Source organism: Myxine glutinosa, chromosome 11 (genome assembly GCF_964187855.1).
Source record: "Myxine glutinosa chromosome 11, kmMyxGlut1.1, whole genome shotgun sequence".
In the NCBI taxonomy this organism is placed as follows: domain Eukaryota; kingdom Metazoa; phylum Chordata; class Myxini; order Myxiniformes; family Myxinidae; genus Myxine; species Myxine glutinosa.
The window spans coordinates 129846509-129871939 of record NC_136271.1 but is presented as its reverse complement, the minus strand read 5'-3'; the positions used below and the strand labels follow the sequence as shown (position 1 = coordinate 129871939).

The following is a 25431-nucleotide window of genomic DNA, read 5'->3' as shown; positions in this document are numbered from 1 at the left end:
GGAGGAAGCAGACAACGCGGTAAGTTGTAAGAGTCTTTATTCAAGAGCTCCACTGTAACACTGGAGCATTCCGGGCTGCGCACCCGGTGTATATCCCGTGGCCACGCCTACCCCTTGGGCGTGGCCGCTGCCCACTTGGCGCGCGGAATGATGTCATCACACCAGTGAGCTTTCGTGTCCGCCACAGTATACAGATTGGACGGTGCATCGCGAACTAATTGGCATCAATAGAAAGCGTGATGGTGGATCACTTGATATCTGTCACCATGACTATTTCAGCCAACGGTGCCCCCGGATAGGCAGTTGTGCCCTCGGACAGAAAGTTATATCCGCAGTTGATGAATCGATCAGACCAAATGCTTGTGCATTGTTCACATATATTTTACTAATCCCTTTCACCGGATGGATGAACTCCTCCAAAGTTTCAATGTTCTAACTTGCGTTTACATGGACCTGACTCTTACGAGACTTCGGATTCACTCTTGACTAAGCCTTCTTTGTGAAAACACCTTGACTTTTCCCACTCTGCTTTCTTCGTATGTGGTTTTTTTTTTTTTTGTATACAAGATCGAGGCTCGTGAAAGAGTTAACATTAATCACACAAAAAGTCAAACCGACACATAAAACAAAATAAGGGGAGCAGTAGACAAGATGGGGAGAGAGGGGGAAGGACACAAACACAACATTTGAGAGCAGGGACATCGAGAGAACTGTGGGAGGGAGAGGGCGTGGGGGGAGGTGGGAAGCTTGAGACTGAGGTATAAAACATATGGACACTGCAAGGACTTCCAGGAAAGAAGTTGGAATTTCAAAAACGTGGATCTGGGGTGAATTAGCGGGGGTAGAAAAGATCAAGGTTTTGGATGGGGGAAGATAACAGATGGTGGTGAACAGCTGTTTTAAAGACCTGGAGGGAGGAGTGGGATTGAAGGGAGTGGGGGGAGTTTGTTCCAGATTTGTGCTAGTGTCTGATCAAATTATTCCTGGTGAATCTCTGGCTCAGCTCGTTGATAGATTTTGAAATCTCCATCGTCATTGTTTATCCGACCTGTGAAGGTGAACAACAAACAACAATCTAATTTAATAACTCAGCATCCACCCCACCACGTACCTGGTCTGCATGTTTCTTATACAGATGTGATCCGTTGACTCTTTTCTTGTCTGTTAGACTCGACGGATTTATGGAAAAAGGTCATGTATAAGCTTCTAGGTGCATTTTTGGGTAAAAGGTGGGAACCTTACTTTTTAACATAATTAAGGTATGCTGAATTTGATTAACCCGGTTCCCAAGCCGAAGTTTTTTTTTTTTGAGTTTTGAATAAACTGCTGAAGAACTTGGGCATTGGTGAACTCAGAGGAGACAATCAAGTCTGCAGAATATATAATGTGCACAGAACAACCTCTATTGATTCAGCAAGACATATGTTGTTCTCCAAGACTGGTAAACCAGAAGCAATGTCACCGACATGTGATGCTCTTCATTTCCATTTGATGCGAGTACACTATCAAGCCATGGTATGGAGAAATGCTCATTGTGCCATAACTGACCTTCCTGCACCTGTGGAAATGGGATGGAAACGTGGTGATTCAGGACTAGAGCCTATGATGATGTCACCGAGTCCAATCCCAGAAAGTTGCCTCGAGATGATTTGTTGTGCATGCCAGAAGCAATGCAAGACTCGACGCTGCAAATGTCGCTATTCAGAGTTGAGGTGCACATGAATGTGTGCCTGTCAGCAACAGAGTGGTGATCAGACCCTTGTATGAATTTGATATAGTTTGGCAAAACAACATGTGTGACATTCCTGAATGTTTGTGCTTCTTGTCCATGTATACTTAATTTTAGAATAAATGGTTGTATGGAACATTGTCTTATTAAAACCATTTCCCATTTTATAGTGTCCAATTTCAATATCAGTTTGAATGTCTCTTTCAATATGTCGCCAACCATAATTTAGACTCGACGGATTTATGAAAAAAGGCCATGTATTAGCTTCTCGGTTCATTTTGGGGTAAAAGTTGTAAAGTTAAAGCAAAAGAGCTGCATGTATATACATGATATATAAATGCTTGTTCAAAGAAATTGTCCAAAAATGGCAATTTGTTGGCCCTTTTGTTTATGCGAATTAGAAGGTCAAAAATTCAAAATTCGGCTTGGAAACCAGGTTAATCAAATTCAGCATACCCTAATTATGTTAAAAAGTGAGGTTCCCAACTTTTACCCAAAAATGCACCTAACATTCACATTTCTCAGAAATCCGTCTGGTCTATGTCATGATTTAATCATCAATATTTCCTGAATTGTTTGCATCCATTATATTTTACGTTGTGGTTATGTTATGCATTTTGTGAAATTTTTGTTGAAAACTTGCAACTTGCACTTGCCTGAATTCAAAAACACGCAAATATTGTGTGTGGTTGTTATTCATTATGTGCAGTCATGTGAAAAAGTAAGTACACCCCATGTAAAGTGTTGACTTTTTCAACATATTTCAACATCCAGCTATTTGATCTTCATTTCAACAATATTGAAAGATAAAGATGATATAATATAACAAATATCATGAAACATTTACATTTTGTAGTCCATTGTATAATTTAAATAAACATAAATGCAAATTTTGCATGTGGAAAAAGTAAGTACACCCCTACATTTATCACTACTTCAAATACCTAAAATTAGAATCAGGTGCACCAGCTCAGGTGCAAATGATTAGAACATCATTAGAGAGGATCTTGGAGTAACCTGTCTTATTTAAACCTCAGACATTTAGTTTGGTTTGCTCTTTGTTGTTGAAGTGTGTGGCGTCACCATGCCTGGATCAAAAGAGCTCTCTGAGGCCTTCAGAAAGAAGGTTATAGATTCCTACGAGTCGGGGAAAATAAGTCTCTAAGAACCCCAGAATGTCATCACGGGACCTACAGGTAGCTCTTGCCACTCTTGCTGTCAAAGTGCACGAGTCTACCATTAGAAAGAGGCTGCACAAATCTGATCTACATCGGAGGTGTGCCAGGAGGAAACCTTTGCTGTCCAGAAAGAACATTAGGGCAAGACTAAAGTTTGCCAATGAACACCTAGGCAAAGACCAGCACTTCTAGAACAATGTGCTCTGGACAGATCAGTCAAAGGTAGAGCTATTTGGCCATAGTACCAGAAGACATGTTTGGCAAAAACCAAAAAAGCATTTGACCACAAGAACCTGATATCAACTGTAAAGCATGGTGGTGGAAATATTATGGTTTGGGGCAGCTTTGCTGCATCAGGGCCTCGGCAGCTCACCATCATGGAATCCACTTTGAATTCTTCATTGTACCAGAGGGTGCTTGAGGATAATGTGAGGCCATCTGTCGGAAAGTTGACGCTCAACCAAAGGTGGAGCTTGCACCATGACAATGACCCTAAACATACCAGTAAATCCACAAAGGAATGGCTGAAAAGAAAGAAATGGAGGGTTCTGGTATGGCCAAGTCAAAGCCCGGATCTAAATCCAATCGAGATGTTGTGGGGGGATTTGAAACGAGCTGTGCATGCAAGAAACCCTTCAAACTTCGCACAGCTGAAATAATTCTGCATGGAGGTGTGGGCAAAAATTCCTCCCAGTCGATGTCAGAGACTGGTAGACAGTTATAAGAAATGCCTAGTTAGGTTGTTTCTGCCAGAGGTGGCAATACCACCTCTTAGAGCCAAGGGTGTACTTACTTTTTCCACATGTGAAATTTGCATTTATGTTTATTTAAATTATACAATGGACTACAAAATGTAAATGTTTCATGATATTTGTTATATTATATCACCTTTATGTATCAATATTGTTGAAATGAAGATCAAATAGCTGTATGTTGAAATATGTTGAAAAAGTCAAAACTTTACATGGGGTGTACTTACTTTTTCACATGGCTGTATCTGAGCACTTGGAAGTAAAAATGTATCGACTGATGCAAGCATTCTAATAATCATATCTATTCATATTCACTCATTCCTGCTTGTACTTGGTGTCTATTTTTTGTCAATGCTTCGACATTTGCTTCTCTTGCCATTATTTCTGTTTTCCTCCTCCAACATGTGCCTCAGCGAGAGCGCGATTTCACCCGATTGAGGCGCGCGCACAGGGTATGCCGTGTGCTTTGCTCTGTTTTCTTGTTCGCATGACGTTTTCCTTCATTACTCAAGATGTAAAAGAAGATAACATATTCACAAAGCATGACTTGAAATGACAGCTCCTTTTGTGGAATTATTACCTGTGGAAGTAGTTAGTGTAGATGTTTGCATGGCGTGCTGTGGTTTCTTTGGTTGTTTTTTTTGACAGTGTGGTATAACTGAAAAGAGGTTTCCAACCCCTCGCCATCCTTCATGCCTGTCATCCTCAAAATTGCTGTGGCTTTTGTTACCTTGTGATGCCGTGAAACTTGTATTGTGACGATTTTATTTACGATTTAAAAGTTGTTTGTATGGCCGACCATATTTATGCTTCTTTTGGATCAACAGAAAGACTCGGGCTTGACTGAAGATCAGCTAAGGAAAGATGCTGATGTGTGGACGATTATGGGTGCAAGCACGGCCCAGCGTGGCCGTGCCAAGCGGGCCCAGGTAGTGTGTTTGGTAGTGCTGCGATGCAATCGATTAAGAAGCGAGTGTGTATTGCTTGTGGTTACCATGCATGTGTGTGCTGGATCATGAAACATTCTTGATAATGCGCTTGTTGTGAGCATTCTTGATAATGCGCTTGTTGTTAGCATTCTTGATAATGCACTTGCTTGATAATGCGCTTGTTGTGATAATTCTTGATAATGCGCGAGTTGTGAGCATTCTTGACAATGCGCTTGTTGTGAGCATTCTTGATAATGCGCTTGTTGTTAGCATTCTTGATAATGCACTTGCTTGATAATGCGCTTGTTGTGATAATTCCTGATAATGCGCTTGTTGTGAGCATTCTTGATAATGCGCTTGTTGTGAGCATTCTTGATAATGTGCTTGTTGTGAGCATTCTTGATAATGCGCTTGTTGTGAGCATTCTTGATAATGCGCTTGTTGTGAGCATTCTTGATGATGCGCTTGTTGTTAGCATTCTTGATAATGCGCTTGTTGTTAGCATTCTTGATAATGCGCTTGTTGTTAGCATTCTTGATAATGCACTTGCTTGATAATGCGCTTGTTGTGAGCATTCTTGATAATGCGCTTGTTGTGAGCATTCCTGATAATGCGCTTGTTGTTAGTATTCTTGACAATGCACTTGCTTGATAATGCGCTTGTTGTGATCATTCTTATTAATGCGCTTGTTGTGATCATTCTTGATAATGCGCTTGTTTTTAGCATTCTTGATAATGCGCTTGTTGTGAGCATTCTTGATAATGCGCTTGTTGTTAGCATTCTTGATAATGCGCTTGTTGTGAGCATTCTTGATAATGCGCTTGTTGTTAGCATTCTTGATGCGCTTGTTGTGAGCATTCTTGATAATGCGCTTGCTTGATATTGCACTTATCAACATGCTGGCATTGTGGAACTTTAACCTTATTATTCATCTGGGTAAGAATTTTTTTTGTACATCCTCTTGATTTGTAGTGGCCATGGGCCTTTTCCAACATATGACAATATAAAAACCTTTCACATTCTCAAGAAACAAATATTTTTAATAGGAAGTCTGAAGCACCTGATTAACTAGTTATTAACCCTTTCTTTTGATCTTCTCATACATTTCAGCATATTCTCACTTTTCTTTTGAACTAATCATTTGTCTTTCTCCCGTTTTTGACTGTTCTTACAACTATGCATTTCAAAAAACAAACAATCTCTTCAACTCCTCAGTTGTCCTCATTATGACAGTCCCCTACCCCCTTGTGCCTCCTGCCCTGCTTACATTTTCATACATTTTCCAGCCACATCCCTCCGGACTATCACAGGAACAACTGGACATCGATCGAAGCATTTGGGACCTCTTTCCATCCTTGTTCGCTGTTCACTCAAATCCATCTTCTCAAGTCCCTCGTGATACGCGCTCTCACCCTAAACGTCGCCCTACCAATGCATCCCACTCTCCTTCTCTGGCTTTCATCCTACCCCCTCCAGCCCCTCCACCACCCCTCACAGCTCTCCGTCGGGCATTTTCTGGGCAATCTTTGCATGTACGGGAGTCGTACCTTCTGCATCGTCCAACTTTGCACACGGTATGCTTTGTTGGCATCTTGTACTGGTCTATATAAGTTGTAAGGGTAATATGTAGGAAGTTTGCTTCAGACTAGCTTTGATCTGGCTTGTGCTACCCTAAAGCGACAATGTTCAGCAAACTGTAAAAGTGTTCGAAAGCATTTTAAATACGGCCCTTCAAAAGCTGCATCACGAGTTACAAATATCATCATCATCATCAACATATGTAGAGGAATATCCATCATCATCATCATCATCATGTAGCATGCCCTCTGTGGAGTTGTGGTACTGCCGAAGCAATTACTAAGCTACAATCCTGGACTGGTCACCACTTTGACCCAGGAAATCAGGAAGGGAACTTGTAATTTGTTCAGGGTGTCGGTGATAGCTCGGCTACTCTTCACAGACACTGTGGGATATTTAACATCCACCATCTCATGCCAGCAGTTGAGACGCCAAGTTTAACATCCAGCTGAGGGACGGCGCACACATTGATGCATCGCCTTGTCTGTGAAACACCAGGATGATTGTTTTTATCTGGGCAGAGAGTCAAACCCAGGCTAGACAGCTTAGAGGAGAGTGTGAATATCCATCACCATGTCCAATGAGAAATCCTTCTCAACATTATAGAGGTAACACTGGAGAAGCTAGACAAATAGCTTTTTTCAATTTTTATTGTCTCTATGTCTCTTGGATGGCAGGGGGTAATAATAGGGGCTGTGTCAGTAGCTTCGAGACCTGCCTCGGCTGGGAGTAGTATGATATATGGTCCACCTTGTATATAGAATAACAGGAACTCATTGCATGTTATCACCTGTGGTCATTCCCATGTTTATCCTTTTTTGCACTTATAGCACTTTTTGCACTTATGGCTCTGTTTATTCTTCTTCTTGATCTCTTATTTATTAATCGAAGAGGTCTTATGATCTCTTCCTAACCTATTGCTGATGTTTCCCTCATACGAGATCAAATCTGTAAATTTCCTTTTCACTTATCAGAGCCCGGCTCCAATCCTTCACGACCGTTTACATGGCGATGACTTGAAAAACGAGATTCCAGGGGCTTTTATGCCAAGAAGCCATCGCCCTGATGATTCGGGGCAGGTAGTGTGGGGACAAGGGATAGGGGTCGGTGTGACGTTTGTGACGTCGGTAGATAACGGAATAACGCTCTGCTTGCAGTTAAAAATCACTGTGAAAGAGCTTTGTTGTGTGATGTTATATATCGTGAAATTATCGCTAGTCTTACGATAACCTCGTTGTGAACATTCTTCTATTACCAAATGTGTTCTTGTTAACTAAACTGGACTATGTCCAGCTGAGTTTTTGTCGACACCCAGTGTCCGTCGTCCGTCTGTCGTCTGTCTGTCTGTCGTCTGTAAACAATTCGACGTCTACGCTCTAAAAGTCACAAATATTGATCAACTTTGATGAAACTTGTTATCCAGCATCTTTAAGACATAAACTAGTTTGGGATTGCATTTGGGCGTTGCACGCCCAAAAATGGTCGTGGCAGGGCGGCCATATTGAAAAATCAATTTTTGTCAATCTGGTACTTCCTAATGTAGCTAGAAGGCTGAAACTTGGTGTGTAGACAGTATGTAACAAACCTCAACACATATAATAAATTCAAGTCTGAAATCTGAGAAAAGTAATTGTAGTTTTACTTTTCATGCCTCACTTAAAACTCAATTTTTTCTAGTTTCCTGTTTAAACATGAGATACCTTCAACGTTACCGTACCTCTTTAGCACATAGAAACTATATATTTTGTGATTCTATTCTGCATATTCTAACCATATTGATATAGACCAGTTGAGTTCAGGTTCCCTGGAACCTCCAGTTCAGTCTGGTCTTGTGAAACTCTTCTAAATATCCTGAACTAACAAAATAAGCTTCTAAAGATACTAAACCCTCTATTTGGAGTTTTTGGAATTATTTAGGTCTCTTTGTAAGGGAGATGCAACCCACGACCAAGATTGTTTGTAAACCAGGAATGCGGTCGTTTCCTCCACTACGTCCGGCCGTTCATCGATACAATAGTCAGGTTCACTATGTTTTTTCGTTCAAAATCATGGTAGATTAGCAAACCCATACATTTTTGGAAACGTTATTACATGGAAAATCTGAAAATCAATGTTTACATTTGCCAATTCCGACCAAATCGATTCGACCGATTCGACCAATTCGACCAATTCGACCAATCGACCAATTCCATTCGACCAATTCGACCATTCGACCATTCGACCAATCGCTTCGATCGACCATTCGACCATTCGACCAATTCGATCGATTCGATTCGATTCGATTCATCGAATTCGATTCGATCGACCATTCGACCAATTCGATTTGCCAATCAATTTGACCGACCTTTGCTTGTGTGGAACGGACTGTGAAAACGATGCGGACTATATTGTCGGATACGACACACAGGACAGTGATGACGAACTCTAAATGGCATATTCTGTAATCGTGTATGTTTGATGCCATTGACTGCCTGTGTATATTTTGTCATTGACTGCCTGTGTAGATGTGAAGTTATACTGACTGCATGTGTATATATGATTTTGCTGACTGCCTGTGTATGTTTGGTGATATGAATTATTGTGACACATTTTGATGTTATTAACTGCCTGTACAAAATGATAACATGTATTTGATTATGCAACTTATCGCGAATATAAAGACAGTATTTTGCAATTCAAAACCTTTGATTCGTGTCTTACCATTCCCCATAGCACTAATTTGATACTTTCATTGGATTCCTTGTCCCTGAAAATATTGGTTTAGTATATTTTAAAAAGTTTTTAGGGTAATTAGAGGCAGAAATAGAACAAAATATGTATTTTACAGTGGCCATTTTGAAAATCCAAAATGGCCGCCATACAGGTATCTCTCCAAATGTAAACATTGATTTTTAGTTTCCTTATGCTATAACCTTTCCAAAAATGTATAGGTTTGCTCATCTACCATGATTTTGAACGAAATATAATTTATTGACATCGTGAACCTGACTACAATGTAGCCAACCACCATTCAAATCTGTAACCACCAATCAAATCCGTAACCACCAATCAAATCCGTAACCACCAATCAAATCCGTAACCACCAATCAAATCCGTAACCACCATTCAAATCCGTAACCACCAATCAAATCCTCGTGCCAGGTCTGCATGAAAGAAAATTTAAAGAAAATACGGATGTCATGTTTATCTTTTGTAGTTTTGACAAACAGATAATTGTCGTTAACCATCATGTCTTAATGAGCTCATTGCTGAAAGATCCATCTTGTCCTTGGAATACCCACACCTTTGTCATTTGGGAATTTTAAATTTCCAGGAGGACTGTGGGCCGGGAGTACTCTGGCCACAATTGCCATTTGGTTACCAGGAGTCAACGGTCAGACCGATTGGGTGCAATGTAGGAGTCGGTATGTCAGCATCCGAACATATCCTTGGCCGTCTGTCTGTGGGCAGTCTGTGCTATTAGTCATTACCCGGTGCACTCGAAGTGCAAAGTGGAGTTAAGCAATTGCTTCACTTCTGTCTACCTGTCCATCTATATACAATTTTTTGTTTATCGTAGGTACCCGTATCAAGTAGGTACCAGTACCATTTGGGTCACGAGGCAAATGTGATTTCAAATTTTGGTTCATAGTTTCGTCTGAATGCGTCCACAACCTCTTGAGATATCCTGCTATATGTCGTTTTTGGTCCTATCACTCAATGGTGAAGAATCACTTAAAAGTTATCGGATCGAGATCTTCACCAAAATCTAATCGATTAGTCCTTGTGACACACTCAACCTCTCCACCATATTTCATCCAAGTCAGTCTATAGCCTTTTGAGATATCCTGCTCATAGACAGGCAGACAGACAGACAGGGGTGAAAACATGACCTTAGTCTACCTTTGGTGGTGGAGGTAATTACTGGAGTCATTTTCTGGCGAGAACCTTTAATTGTGTTGTTTGGCCAACCTATCCGTCCTTTAATCGTTCGTGGCCACCATCGTACAAGACCGAAGACTGTTCGCCAATGCGTGCAAGTTTTAGTGAAAATCACAGATCTATTAATTAACCTTGGAAGGTCAAAGGTTGTATTTTTCCCATCCCCTTGGTGAAATATCCTGTAATTGCGGCTTCTTTATCTGTTTCAGTTCTCTGCATTGTATCCAATAACTCATTTGTAAGACTGCTGTGATGTCCATTTTAGTGATGGTGTTTCCTCAGGTTTTTCACTGAAATTAATCTTTGTCAAACTTCTTATACCTTCTTTTTACTTGCAACTATTTCCCTGCACCTTATTTCTGTTTGTGTGTCTGTACCGTTGTGCACGCGGCCTTCATTGGCACGCCTTACAGTACGTGCTGAGGTATACAGGCCTCAACTCGCTGCCTCGTGCTCAGTACTATTGGCAGCTTCCTCAGCATTTCTGTGGAGACAAGGTAATTCATTTAGACGGGCAGGTGAATCGCTGTCATCCATCTGCCTCATCTTTACTGCAGTCTTAACACCATGACACATGTCGTCGTGATCCGGACACGGCCATATTTGCATCACACCTTCCATTGACGCCTGCATGGAATACCAGCCGTGTTCCTCCGTACAGTCGGTGGTGCCGTTGTTCCACTTTAGAAGTTGTGTTATCGAGTTGTTAGGGTTAGGGTTGGGGTTGGGGTTGGGGATGTCACCCTCTAACATGGATAGGTTCTGCGAGTAAGATTATCTCTCTATAATTCCAGTAATCTCTGTGTGTCTGTCTGTATGCGACCGCTGTTTCTCGACAACTACCGGTCCGATATACTTGAAACTTGCCAGGTATATTGCTGGGGACCCGAGGATGTGCCTTTTCAAGGTTTGAAATTAATCGGACAAGTGGTTCCCAAGGTATGGTCACCGTACTCGCAAGCCGTTCGCTTTGGCTTTGCGAATGGACCAAACCATTTCATGTAAATAGAGGGGGGGGTTCTGTGGTCGTTACTGCCACGTGGTTTCAAAGTTTTTTTTTGTTGTTGTTTTTTTGCACGCACGTACGGGCAAGCACGTACGGGCAAGCACGTACGTGCGGGCACGCCCTAGTATATTTAATTTTCATTTCAGTATGGTAGTGACTTGGAACTACATGGGTTGTGTGGAATTACATGGGGTGTGTGGAACTACATGGGGTGTGTGGAACTACGTACACTTTGACTCATATCTTGAACAATGAGCAGCATGTGGGGTTATAATGTGAGTGAATTACTATGTGCTTCCTATGGTAGACACATTACCTGTGAAAGTGCTGTTGCCATACACATTCTGAATACTGAGTGAATTTGCGTTGTGTCTGCATCACAGTACCTCGCTACAGTAAGTTCTGATCATGTGACTAGTCTCAGAATTTTTGTGTTTTGCATATTTCCTGTGTGTAGATCACGGCATATGGTGGTTCCTTGTCGTATACACTGGCGTTCTCAGCCGGCCCACGTGCCACTCCTGTATCTGATGCCGATGTGCAAATCCGGGTGAGCACCGTTCCGTCTTTATATCCATTAATCTCTTCCCCCTGCTTCATCCAATGTAGAATTACCAGCCTGTTTTTGCATCCATTTGTCCTCCGGCCCTTGTTACCCTGCGCTCGTGAAGCGAAAAGTGGGGTTAAGCATTCAGGTTCGTACGTGTGCCGTGTGCCGTATGTGTCTGCATTTTAAAAATTCATTTTCTCGGCAACCGTTGGTCCGATTGACACAACATTTTCACCATAGGAAGGCCTCCTCCTGTAGACTATTTTACTGATTATTATGACGTCATAGGTCACGTGGTACAGGCGCCATCTTGGAAAAACTTCGCACCTCTATATCTCTGAAACAACTCCATGGAAAAAATTGAGACCTGGCTCATTGTCAAGTACTCCCCATGGTGAATAAGATATGTTAATGATGACGTCATTGGCGCCATAATTATGACGTCATAATTCGACAGGGACAACACTTAGTCTGATCAGTTTGAAATGTATTGAGCGTGATCTATGCAACAATTATATTAGAGAATATAAATTTATGATGTCATCGCTCATGTGGTCTGGCAGCCATATTGGATCAAAGAAAAAAAATGTTCAAAAACAGAAGAGTTGGCTCGCAACAAGTTGACTGCACAAGGTAAGTATTCTATGAATACCATCTAGTTTTGATCAATGGAAGCACCAACCAAACTGATCGTTCTTTCTTGCAAAAAACATTCTAAACACTGTTCCAAAAACACTTGCACCTCAAGTTACCTCTTTGGTTGTCATGCCACCATGTTTTAATAAGCCATGCTGTACCCAGCCAAAAAAGTTACAGTTGCCAGTATCCTTTGAATTGAGCTTGTGGTGCTACGAAACCCGAAGAAGGCCATCGTGTGAATGGATGGAATCAGGAAAACGTTGATCGGGGTATGATAACCGCCATGGGAAGCAAGAAGAAGTTGACACCTCTTTTCAGTGAAGGGTTAACCCCCGAAATGCCAGCGTATCCTTGCATACCTCGGTTATCATACCTCAATCAACGTCTACTTTATTTCGTCCATCGATCTACCTGTCTACTTTTTACTTTTTTGTCTACTTGTCTACTTTTTTTGCACGATGGAAAGACGACGGTGATGGCAAGTGGTAAAGCATGTGGTGAGGTGGAAAGAACTGGGAAGTGGCCATGTGCTGTGTGCAGGAAGGGTGTCGGAGTGAACTCCATTCAATGTACAATGTGCGCTGAGTGGGTTCATCAAAAATGTAGCGGTCTGGGAGGGTCATTAACCAGTGTGGCAGCTACATTCAAATGTAAGGTGTGTACAGAGGGAGCTGCAGATGGAGGAAATGTTGAGTTGGATCTTGGAGACGGCGTGAAGCTGGAAGGTGTGAAAACATTTTGCTACCTCGGAGACATGCTGAATGGAGAAGGTGGATCAGACTCGGCAACGGTTGCAAGAGTGAGATGTGCATGGAAGAAGTTTCGGGAACTGAGTGGCGTGCTGATGATGAGGGGAGTGTCGTTGAAGCTGAAGGGAAAGGTGTATGCTGCATGTGTGAGAAGTGTTATGATTTATGGGAGCGAGACATGGGTAATGAACGTAGAGCAGCAACGAAGGCTGGAAAGGGTGGAAATGCGAATGGTTCGGTGGATGTGCGGAGTATCGTTGAGAGAGAGGAAGACAAATGATGAATTGCGAAAGATGATGGGAATAGAGCCTGTGATTGATGCTCTGAAGAGGAACAGGTTGAGATGGTTTGGTCATGTGTTGAGGAAGGATGAAAGTGACTGGTTGAGAAGAGTGATGGAAATGAATGAAGAAGGAAGTAGAGGACAGGGAAGACCGAGAAAGACTTGGCTAAAGATGGTGGAAGAAGAAATGCGGGCAAGGGGCTTAACAAGGAGAGATGCAGAAAATAGGGCAAAATGGAGAAGATTGTCATGGGGACTGCAAGGCTAACCCCCGCTCTAGCAGGGAAAATGGCCTTAAAATGCATGTTGTTGTTGTTGTTGTTGATCTACCTGTCCACCAACGCAGAATGACACTGGCATTTACCTGCAAGACTCGTTTTACAATTCTCCATCGAGCTAAGTTTTAAATCAATGCAATTGGTTTGTTTGATGATGATGATGTCGAGTCTCCTCGGGCTATGATGGCGTGTTTGCCATCACATTGCCTTTCTATGGCTGGTACACACGGTAAGTGTGTGGTATAGACAGGGGGTCGCCACTCCTCTCCGTCTCTCTGCTGGCCGTTGGGGATGTCACCCTCTTTCGCCCGTGCTGTTGGAGTCGACTGGACTCTCATCCACCACATGTGCAGAGCCATCTGCCATTTAAACCGAATGGCTGTGGACTGTTACCCTGGTAAGGGGGGCTGACAGGTACTACACCATGCCCACATGTTACCTGGGGTTATGCAAGGCAGGGGCATCCATCTCCCCGAGGTATCAGAAGACACCCGCATACCTTGTTTGCTGGAAAGACAACCATTGTCCATGGGTTGTGTGGACAATGTAACATGAAACTGTTTAGTTTCTCAACTGCTCGGAGTAAATTCATCCAAAAGGTTTTCCCATTCTAATGGGCCTAACATGTTCCTTACCTCCAAACTGATTGTAATTTTAGTTGCACCTCATCTATCAGTGATGATGACTCATCACTCATTGAAAATTGAAGTCATGACATATGCAGGTGTGGTAGTAGTTTCATCTCATCTTACAATCCTACAAGGATACCATGCTATCCCTTGCTTGGTCTGTTCGGCTTTACAAAATTATCTTTTGACCCCAAGATTGATGAATTTTTTTTATCCCCACGCTTTAAAAAAAAAAGGGGATATTGTAATCGGCTCCGCCCGTGTCTGTCTGTCCGGTCTATCACACTATCTGCTCCTAAACAGTCGTGCAGAAATTCATCAAATTTGTTATTTGTGATTACCACATAGCAGGAAGGTGTGAGAGCAGTAGCATTATCTGCCTGGGGCCCTGAGGAGGGGTCAAAAGGTCAAATACCAAAAAATACAATTACAGGCTCATTTCAAAACATTATTTCATGAAACTTTGAAAATGTAATCAACATTTGGGGATGCATGAAATATGAAACGATTTTTTGGATTTAACCCCTGGTTCAGGCCCAGGCGGGCCCAAAGGACTTGCAGGCATAGGGGTTAAAACTGAATCTTTTTAAAAAACTCTAAATTTGATATTGGGTCATGGGAACTTTTTGCTATCTTTCAACTTTATTCTAGGTGGGAAGTGTGGGTTTTGCGATGGCATGCCATCAACTTCGCTGTAGTTGTAATTATTAGCTAGGTAAGTTAGTCAGTCATTCAGTGAGTCTGTAAACATTTCAGTCATTATCGCTTGAACCAAACACACGATTTTGTTGAAACTTGACCACAAGCTTTATATCTGATGCTTGACGAAGGCGTATTGACCGCATCAAAATCTGCGCTCATTAACGGGTTGAAATCAGGCCCGAAACGCTAAAACTTCCTGCCCTAAACTACAGGGGGCACAGGGCCCAAACTACAGGGCATCAGCAGTAGACCCATGCCCACACTCGTAGGCTGGGCCAAATCAGGGGTGATTCTCAATTTTTCATACTACAAGGTTGTAATTTATCTAAAAGTTGTGGCTGGGTAACAGAAACAAAACCATGAAATGTTTTTTCAAAAATATTGACGTCTTACGGTAAAACAGCCCGTTACCATAGCAACCGTTACAGACGACTCAAAAAATTCTTAAAATCGATGATTTCTCAGGCTGTGTGTGACCCCCAGAGTTGATTCTGGTACCAAAAGATTCAGAATTGAAAGCCAAGGATGATTGGATAGTTTAACAATGTCTTTGACACAATTCAATACAACTTTTATCCCAAAAACTCATTTTCATCTCAAATTTAAGGCATTTGTTTGAAAAAAAAATGAAAATTTTGCTTTTTAATCATAGGATTAATCATTAATCAGAGCTATAGTCAAATTAAATGTACTTTAAATTAACTTTTGTCATTGATTAAGCTTTTTTGTCTCAAATTTAAGGTCTGACATTGAACATTGATAACAAAATAAAAAACCTAGTCCCAATTGTAATCAATGGAGGCCAATGACTTCTTAGTCACAACCTCAGTGGATGTTGCCAGTCCATGCAGCTTCTCCCTGACGCCCTTCACAACCCTGTATAGAGCCTGGAGCTGCGCCTCAGATGTGGGGGCCTTGTTAGTGTTCAAATCTGTGGCGAGTCCAAGTGTCCGCTCTGCTGCGTCATTGACAACTGGGAGTTTGGCCACAACTTCCTTGCCATGACGATAGCTGTCTGCGGTGGGCCACTGTGCAACGGGGAGCTTGACAAAACTGGAGTCAATACCCAAGAGTTCAAACATGCTCCAAGAGTCGTAACCAACAAAGTCTTTGAGGGCTTTACTCCCCAATTGCTGTGAGGCTGGCATCTCCTGTATCATGTTATGTGCAGTCCCATGGTACCTGAGCATAGCCCTTCTCATAGTCTGCTTGTCAGATGACGTTCTGTCCGAGAAGAGTGCCAAAGAGACCAATCTCTCTGAGAGGTACCACAAATGGTTTTGTAGCTTCTCTCGGGCCACAGTCACAAAGGACAGAAATTTGGCAGGCCACTTTGTTGGATTCTTTGCGATACTGGCCTCAGCCTTGAGGAGGTTCTTCATCAGGTACAGGTCGTTAGATGGTGCATCTGCAGCACTGGTACATGTCAACCACGCTTTAGTGTAGAAGACTGACATGAATGCAGCGAGACTGGTTATGTCTTCCAGCTCTTCGGGTGTGTAGATATCTCCCAGCTGCCGACGGTCCTGCAAGTCCTTCACTACAAGCTTGACTGCATCCTTTTTGCTAGACTGAAGGTGGCTGGTTTCCTGCAGATGTCTGTGATACCTATGGTACTGGAGAACAACCAGTTCCCCTGTTGGTGGATAAGGGCCAGTGAATCCCTGGTTTCCTGGTAGATTGAAGATGGGGGGACACTTTTCGAAGAGCCACAACATGGTCTTGGCTTTTGTATCCATGCCTAATTGCCTATGTGATGCACTGCAATAAAAAAAACAATTATTAATATTATGTTTGAATGAGAAAAGTAAACAAAAACAGCATACTTGCCTGATGAATGGTTACAGTAACAACCGAAAGCAGGCATTAAAATTAATGATTGTAAGCTGCTTTTGTTAACTTTTTTTTATTGAAATTAAGATGGCCAAATTTAAACAACGTTATAACAGTTATAAAAACTGGACAATACAAGGTTGTAAAAGACAATTTAAAGTAAATTTAATTTGATTAATGGTTATCCTATGATTAAAAAGCAAAATTTTCAATTTTTTTCCATAAATATGCTTGAAATTTCAGACAAAAATCAGTTTTTTGGATAAAAGTGGTATTGAATTGTGTCACAGACATTGTTAAGCTGTCCAATCATCCTTGGCTTTCAATTCTGCATCTTTTGGTACCAGAATCAACTCTGGGGGTCAAACACAGCTTGAGAAATCGTCAATTTAGGCATTTTTAGAGTCGTCTGTAACTGTTTTTTTTTTTTTTTTTTTTTTATTATTTTTTTTTTTTTGTATACAAGATCGAGGCTCGTGAAAGAGCGAACATTAATCACACAGAAAGACAAACCGACACATAAAACATATAACATCGGGAGCGGTAGACAAGATGGGGAGAGAGGGGGAAGGACACAAACACAACATTTGAGAGCAGGGACCGAGAGACATGGAGACATCGAGAGATCTGAGAGAGGGCGAGGGCTTTGGGGGGGGGGGGCATGGGAAGGGAGCGGTGGGAGAGGTATAAAACATATGGACACTGCCAGGACTTCCAGGAAAGAAGTTGGAATTTCAAACAAGGTGGATCTGGGGTGAATTAGCGGGGGTAGAAAAGATCAAGGTTTTGGATGGGGGAAGATAAGAGATGGTGGTGAACAGCTGTTTTAAAGACCTGGAGGGAGGAGTGGGATTGAAGGGAGTGAGGGAGTTTGTTCCAGAGGCGGGAGAAAAGAGGAATGAAAGAGTGAAGGTGAGCAGAGAGCCGAGATTTCGGCAGTTTAACCATCAGAGGGTTGCTGGCAGATCTTGTGCGACCTGTAGGAATATTTGGGGGACAGAGCACAGAGAGAGCTGGGGGTGCAAGGCCGGAGAGGAGTCGGTAGAAGACAGAAAGACCACCTACCTGCCTGCGGTGAGTGAGTGAAAGGCCCTCAGAGATAGCTTCATCGCGGGAGATTCCAATAATTCTGAAAGCTTTGGTTTCAACAGCGTGAAGCCGAGCTAGGTGTGAGGCAGGAGCACCGGCCCATAGGGGAGAACAGTATTCCATTGAGCTGCGGATGAAAGCCTTGTATGTGGTGAGGAGCTCAGGTGTGCCGAGGAAGGACTTCGCACGACGGAGGATGCCCAGTCGGCGACTGGCTTTGGAGGCCAGCTTGGAAATGTGGTTTTCCCAAGAAAGATCATGGCAGATAGTGAGACCCAAAATCTTGAGCGACAGAACTTCTTGGAGAGGATTGTTGAGAAAGTAGATGGGAGGGTTGTCCAGTCGATCTTTTCGGAGAGACATAGTAAGAGTGTGAGATTTGTCAGGATTGAAAGACATGTTCCACTTGTTTGACCAGTCTGTGATTTTGTCCAGGTCTTCAGAGAGTGAGGAGGCAGCAGACTGCCGATCTGAGGGAAGAGGAATGGAGCGGCAGAGAGTGGAGTCATCAGCAAAGAGATAGAGAGGATTTTCGAGAGAGTCAGAGAGATCATTGATGAAGACCAGAAAAAGCACGGGGCCCAGAACACTGCCTTGGGGAACTCCAGCCTGAACAGGAAGAGGAGATGAGAGAAACCCATTCAGGGCCACACGTTGACGACGACTAGAGAGGAAGTCCGCCAGCCATGCGTGGAGATTTCCATGGATACCAAAGGAGGAGAGTTTGGTGAGCAGAGCGGGGTGCCAGACCGTGTCGAAGGCACGTGATATGTCGAGGGAGACAGCTCTAATTTCCTGTTTGGCATTGAGGACCTCCATCCATTGTTGAGACAGCAGAAGCAGCATGTCCAGAGTAGAGTGACCTGGTCTGAAACCAAATTGATGATCAGAGATCAAGCCATTGGAGAAGAGGAAAGATTTCATATCCGAAGCAATGATGGATTCCATGACTTTGCTGATAATTGGGAGAAGGCTGATTGGTCTGTAGTTGCTAGGATCTGTTTTTGCACCTTTTTTGTGCAAAGCGGTGATGTTGGCTGATTTCCAAGCAGATGGCAGTTGACCTTGAGCAAAAGAGAGGGTGAAGAGAACAGAGAGAGGGTGAGATAGAGCAGCAGAGCAGGATTTTAGGACCCGTGGGCTGATGCCGTCGGGTCCAGTTGCAGAATCAGAGTCGAGGGTTGACAGAAACTTTTCCACCTTGTCAGGAGGAAAGGACACGGAGTCCAGGAGCAGCAGGGTACGACTGGGTATGGTGGGTACAGAGAGGGATGGGTTTGGGACACAAGATTTAGAGGCAAACACAGAGTTGAGGCATTCAGCTTTTTCACGTGCGGAGTCAGCTGTGTCGCCGTTTGAGGTAAGGGAGGGGATGGAGGGGGAACAAACACCAGAAACGGATTTGACCAGACGCCACCAGGATTTGGAAGAGGGAGACAGATAAGAGAGTTCGGTCTTGAGAATGGAGAGATATTGTTTCCTGGCTCTCCTGAGGGTGGACACACACTTGTTTCGGGCTTTGTGAAAGGAAATGAGATTTCCTTCCGTTGGATTTGCTTTCCAGGAGACGAAGGCAAGTTGTTTCTGGGCAACAGCCTCACCACAAGATTCCGTGTACCATGGACGGGAGGAAGGGTATGACAACTGAAGACGAGATGGGATAAATCTGTGCATGAGAGAGAGCAATTTACTTTGGAAGAATTCCCAGGATGAGTTGATGTCAGAGGTGGTAGAGATGGGAGACCAGTCCAGATGATTGATGGCTGCTTGAAGACCGTGCCAGTTGGCCTGAGTGAAATGCCAGACTCGTCGACGCTGAGCAGGCTCCCTGAGGATGGTCAGAGAGATGTCCACTTTAACAAGGACATGATCAGATGATCCGATCGGAGCAGAAGAAGAGCAGCAGACATTTTCAGGGAAGTTAGTCATAACCAAGTCCAGAAGAGAAGATGTTCCGTTGACTGAGATCCGGGTCGGGAAATTGACAGATTGTGTCAGTCCCAGTGAGTCGCAGAAGTCCTTTGCTGAAGAGCCATGGCTGGTGAGAGAGGTACCCACACCCAGCCAACTGGCATGGTGACAATTGAAATCACCACATATGAGGAAGAGAGAGTTGGGATGAGTAGATAGAAGTTGGTCCATATCATCAGACAGCGAGATGTAGATGGAGTCATCACTGTTTGGTGGACGGTACAACACACATATGAACAAGAGGTGGGAGCGAAGGGGAAGCCGTAGCCAGAGGTATTCCTGGGGGTGAGGTGGAGAGAGTGCAGTGCAGGGCGAGTGAGGAAGAGAGTTTTTGATAAAGATAGCAACCCCGCCTCCAGGACGAGGCTCAGGTCTATCATACCGGAGGAGGGAGTAGCCCGGGAGAGATACTATGGAATCAGAGACATCATAAAGGAGGAAAGTTTCTGTTAAGCAGATCACGTCTGGTTTGACAGAAGCAACCTGTATGGAGAGATCAGTTAAGTTTGAACGAAGGCCCCGGATGTTTGAGGTCCATACCGTTAATGAAGAGGAAGGGGGAGCATCAGATACAGAACAGGGGGGAGGAGGGGTAGGGTAAGATGTGGAAGAGGTGGAAGAGATAGGGAGAGCTGTTGAAGGTGTGTCAGAGATTTCAGAATAGCTCGGAGAAAGGGAAGGATGGGGCGGACAAAAGGTTTGATGGTGATTGGGTGAGCCACAATGAGGTGTTATTTGAGGAGGGGGAAGAGCGAGGCAGAAGGTTGGGGGAGATGGAGGTGAGAGTTTGAAGGGGGAAGAAGCGGGGAGGACGCTTTGAGGAGGGGGAGTGAGAGGGGGGAAATTGAGAAGCAATGAGGGTGGGGAGATTTGAAGGGGAGGGGTGAGGGGGGAGTTTGGGAGGGAAGGGACAAGGGGAGGGATTTGAAAGGGATGGGATATGGGGGAGATTTGGAGGGGAGGGGTGAGGCAGGAGTCTCGGAGGGGAGGGGCGAGGGGGCGTCTTGGCGGGGAGGGGTGAGGGGGTAGTTTAGGAGGGAGGGGGCAAGGGGGGAGATTTGAAAGGGATGGGTGATGGGGAAGATTTGGAGGGGAGGGGTGATGGGGAAGATTTGGAGGGGAGGGGTTATGGGGAAGATTTGGAGGGGAGGGGTGAGATTGGATTTTTGAAAGTGTAAGATTTATGGGAAACGAACATTTATTGCAAAATGAGTTTCTTGTGACCTTCGAGTTAAAAATACGTTTTGAGGACGCTGGATGGAGGATGGAGTGCAGGAGAGTTTAGGGAATGTAGAAAAAAGGCACTATAGGAGATGGATATTTTTTTTGGGATGAATTGATTTGGTGAGCAAGTCGAAAGCAGCCTTTTAAAGAAGAAGAAGAAAAAGGTGTTATAAAATATGACGGAATACATAACTTGAGGGGAAAGTGTAAACATTGAAGATTAATGAGTGAAAACTATCTGGGGAAATGGGGGAGAAACACGTGGTCGAAGAACGAACGAACGAATAAGAATGAATAAACGAATGAGAACAGAGAAGGAATTATTTTTTTTAATTTTTTTTTTTTTTTTTGAGTTGAGATTTACACAAGGAAGTAGGCTATGGGTGAAAAGACTGCGAATACAGAGAACGAAAGTTATTGGATCACAAACGACGGACCGCTGAGAGAAAAACAAAGCCTCAAGGTTGTACAGTGCACACTGTACAAGGCCTCAAGACACGACACGGCAAACAGACGATCAATTTATGAAAGATAAACACCGAGAAACAACCAAAGTTGCACACAATAACTTCACACACCGAAAGATAAATACAGTTTCGACAAAATACAATTGTGAACCGACTTAACTTCGAAAAACGTGGAGACCGTGTGGAGCTTCGAAAATCCCTCCCACCGTCTCCGAGATCTCGCCGAGATCTCCAATCTGTTGCTATGGTAACGGGCTGTCTGACCGTAAAACGTCAATATTTTTGAAATTTTTTTTCATGATTTTGTTCCTGATACTCACTCACAACTTTTAGGTAAATTACATTGAATTAGGAAAATCACCTCCGATTTGGCCCAGCCTAGCCCCACAGCCAAAAACACGACCTGTAACCTGTGAAAACACGACCTGTAAACATGTTTTTTACAGGTTATATGACCTGTAACCTGTAAAAAACATTACCTCTAACCTGTAAAAACATGACCTGTAAACATGTAAAAACATGACATGTAACCTGTAAAAACATGACCTGTAAACATGTAAAAACATGACCTGTAACCTGTAAAAACATAACCTGGAACCTGTAAAAACATGACCTGCAACCAGTAAAAACATATCCTGTAACATGTAAAAACATATCCTGTAACATGTAAAAACATTTCCTGTAACATGTAAAAACATGACCGGGAACCTGTAAAAAGTTGACCTGTAACTTGTAAAAACATGACCTGGAAACATGTATTGCTGTAATCGGCATCGAGAGGGCTTCCATTCTACGAATCAGATGACTAGATTCTACACATGAACAAAATTTTGATATTTTATGACGTCATTGACTGTTGCTCCTGACCGAGGTGAGTTTCTGGATCCAGGGTCCTATTTTATTACCTTACAGACAGACAGCAAACTGACTCAAATGCAATAGCATTTGCGTCAGTTTGCTGTCTGTTTGTTTGTCTCTTTGTTTGTCCGCACAGAATATATATGATTTTCTCTGCAACCGTTGGGCCGATTGACAGGACATTTTCACCATAGGTGCAACTCCACCTGCAGAATTTTTTATGGTAATTATGATATCATAGGTCACGTGGTATGGGCGCCATCTTGGAAAAACCGAAAAACTTTGCACCTCTATATCTCCGAAAGCGCTGCATAGATAAAATTGAGATGGCTTATTGTAAAGAACTCTCCATGGGGAATAACATATGGTAATGATGATGTCATAGGATGATGTCATCGGATGATGTCATAATGATGATGTCCATTATGACGTCATAATTCAACAAATACAAAACTTCATCCGAACAAGATGACATTTCTTGAGCGTCATCTATGGATAAATTGGCGGAGAGAAAAAAAGATGACGTCATCAGTCACGTGGTTCAGCCGCCATATTTGTTTTAACACAAAAGCCTTAAAAACCAATAAAAACAGGTCCTGGCGAGGGTCTGCAATCTCTGATTGCTCTTCTTGTTTATTTTGGGGGTTGGCAGAATGGCATATAGGTACGTACACTCGACTCTCAACTGTCTAGCCTGTGTTTGAATTCTCAATCATATACGAACTGTAATTCTGATGTTTCTAGCAATAGGCGTTATCTAGCAACAAATTTATTCTCCAGCGTTACGGTGATGGGACAAAATGGATGGATTTTTATTTCAAAAGGAAAATTTCCTCTTCCTAAAAATATGACCTTTTTATTTACTTGACAATGATGACCATTAATAACAAATGAAAATGTGTCTGGGATGAAGCACTCCATTTTCCATTTTTCGCTTTAAAATTTACTTTGTAGAAAAATGATCATTGTTCTTCCAGTACTTTCCAAATAATTTTTTACAGCAGCAATATCAGTTTGACAAGTATCCCCACATTTTACAAGGAGGACCCTTTATACCTCACTGCTGACTCTGTTACCTCTTTGCTCCAGGGCAATGACATCACCTTGGTTGCATATCACAGCCAGCAGCTGAGGCCTGGAGAGCGGATGAGTTATGAAATCCCCTTTCGAGAGGTGAGGCCTAGCTTTGTATTGGATAACACATCACCATGCAAGTAAGTCAAGGTGCTCTGGAGCTTAATCCATCTTCAATATTACATTTGAATTATAGTTTTAAATTCAACTTTACATGAGAATCACAACTTTAGATTCAACCTCGCATGATAATCATTACTTTACTTTCAATTTTACATGTTCCTTTGCTCATTCATGTGATCCTCAGCATCGTGTTACTGGGTGTTTTGCTTGTAATTGTGTTATCCTCGCCAGAGCAGAGGGTTTTGCATTTGGGTTTGTTTGTCTGTCTGTCTGTCTGGTTGTCCGCACATAATTTGTTCATGTAGACTGCAATTTCTACACGTTATCTTTTTTTCAACCAAGTACCTCTATAAAGTATGTGCAATTAGAATGGACCACACAAAAACCACACAAAACAGGTCCGGGCGAGGGAATGCAATCTTTGATTGCTTATTCGAGTTTGTTTTGTTTTACCACGATTACAATTTTAGTAGCAAAGTTCTATTTCAAATACCACTCATGAAAATATTTTGATGTCCTTAAATTGTATTCTAATACATAACCAGGTAACCAGCCTTGGTGCTAAACTAGGTTAGAACAGCCGCTCTGAGTCTGGGAGGTAGGTGGCTTGAACCCCGAGTGAGTCATAGAAAAGACTTCAAAATGGTCCATGCTGCTTCCTTGCCTGACGCTCACCATTTAAAAGGAAAGAGCATGACAAACAACCATAAGTTGGCAATATTAGCACAGGCTTTCATGGGCCTTATGGCCTCCTCCTGCATTGAACTTCTTTGGCCTACCGAAGCGTCTTCCAGGCGGAAATATGTCAAATATGTCCACTCTTTCACCCTTAATTTGCTTGACGCCGGCAGATAAAAACCGTCCGTCCGTAACAAAACCGTCCTTTCGAATTTGGCCAAGCGATTGCCGAAGGACAGTTCACTTTTAATGGCGATCTAGTCATACCAGTTCCAATTCATCCACAGATGGGATTAAGGCAATTACACTATGCACTACAGAGCCACGACGAGGCAGATCCCACGTCTCCACATCACAGCGAAATATTCACCCAACGCAGGATCTCCATACAGCTAGTGTTCTCCACAGTACAATATCCACTCAACCATTCAGGGATATCCACACAGTCAGTTTCCTTCCATGACGCTCTCTATTATCTGACGTCACGCGAGGATCCCATATCTGTGCTGATTCCCTGGGGAGGAAGGCCAGTAATCTTTCATTCACGTGGCTAGTTTGTTGCTGATGCATGATGGCTGCCCCTTATCAGCCACATTTATCAGTTTCGCCCATGCTGTGATGAGAATGGTAAAACAAATGGACAGGTTACATGGGGAACATTGCAGAATGTATGGAGGGAGAATGGGGTTAGACACACAAACTGGGGGAAGGGTTGACAAGAGCATCTAAACTCTTCATTCGACACTGCCTTGCTAATTACATTAACCAGCAACGGTACCCGTCCTATGGGCGGGGCTTCAATTGGGAGGCCCAAATGAAAAGGCAAAACATCAGAAATTGAAGGCTTTTTTTTATTTTAAACGATTCATATAAACATCCGTGAAATAATATCACACGCACATCATCAAAATCTAAACAGTATTTGTAGAATTTCAATAAAAGCCAAATCACTGTTCATATCGGTAAATATTATTCCATTGTGTTTGGAAAAACTGGAAAATTGGAAAATTGGAAAAATTTGAAATTGGAAAAATTTGAAAATTGGGAAAAAATTGGAAAAACAATATAGCCTATTTTACTCCAGGGGGTCCCAGGATTACCCACCCAAAATTTTGTTGCGATCGGTTCAGCCGTTTTTGCGATACCTGGGAACAGACAGACAGACAGACAGACAGACATTTGGTGAATTAT

At 42.8% G+C, this 25431-nt stretch overlaps 1 protein-coding gene across 2 annotated transcripts in view; it reads left to right on the top strand.

Moving 5' to 3' along the window:
* HSPG2 (heparan sulfate proteoglycan 2) overlaps positions 1–25431 on the top strand; it is a 411257-nt gene that overhangs the window by 258586 nt on the left and 127240 nt on the right. For both annotated transcript variants that reach the window (XM_068131082.2, XM_078787133.1), the window contains 3 exons: positions 10501–10584; positions 11551–11643; positions 23455–23538. In XM_068131082.2, coding sequence (XP_067987183.2) covers positions 10501–10584; positions 11551–11643; positions 23455–23538 — 261 coding nt within the window. The remainder of the gene's footprint in view (positions 1–10500; positions 10585–11550; positions 11644–23454; positions 23539–25431) is intronic.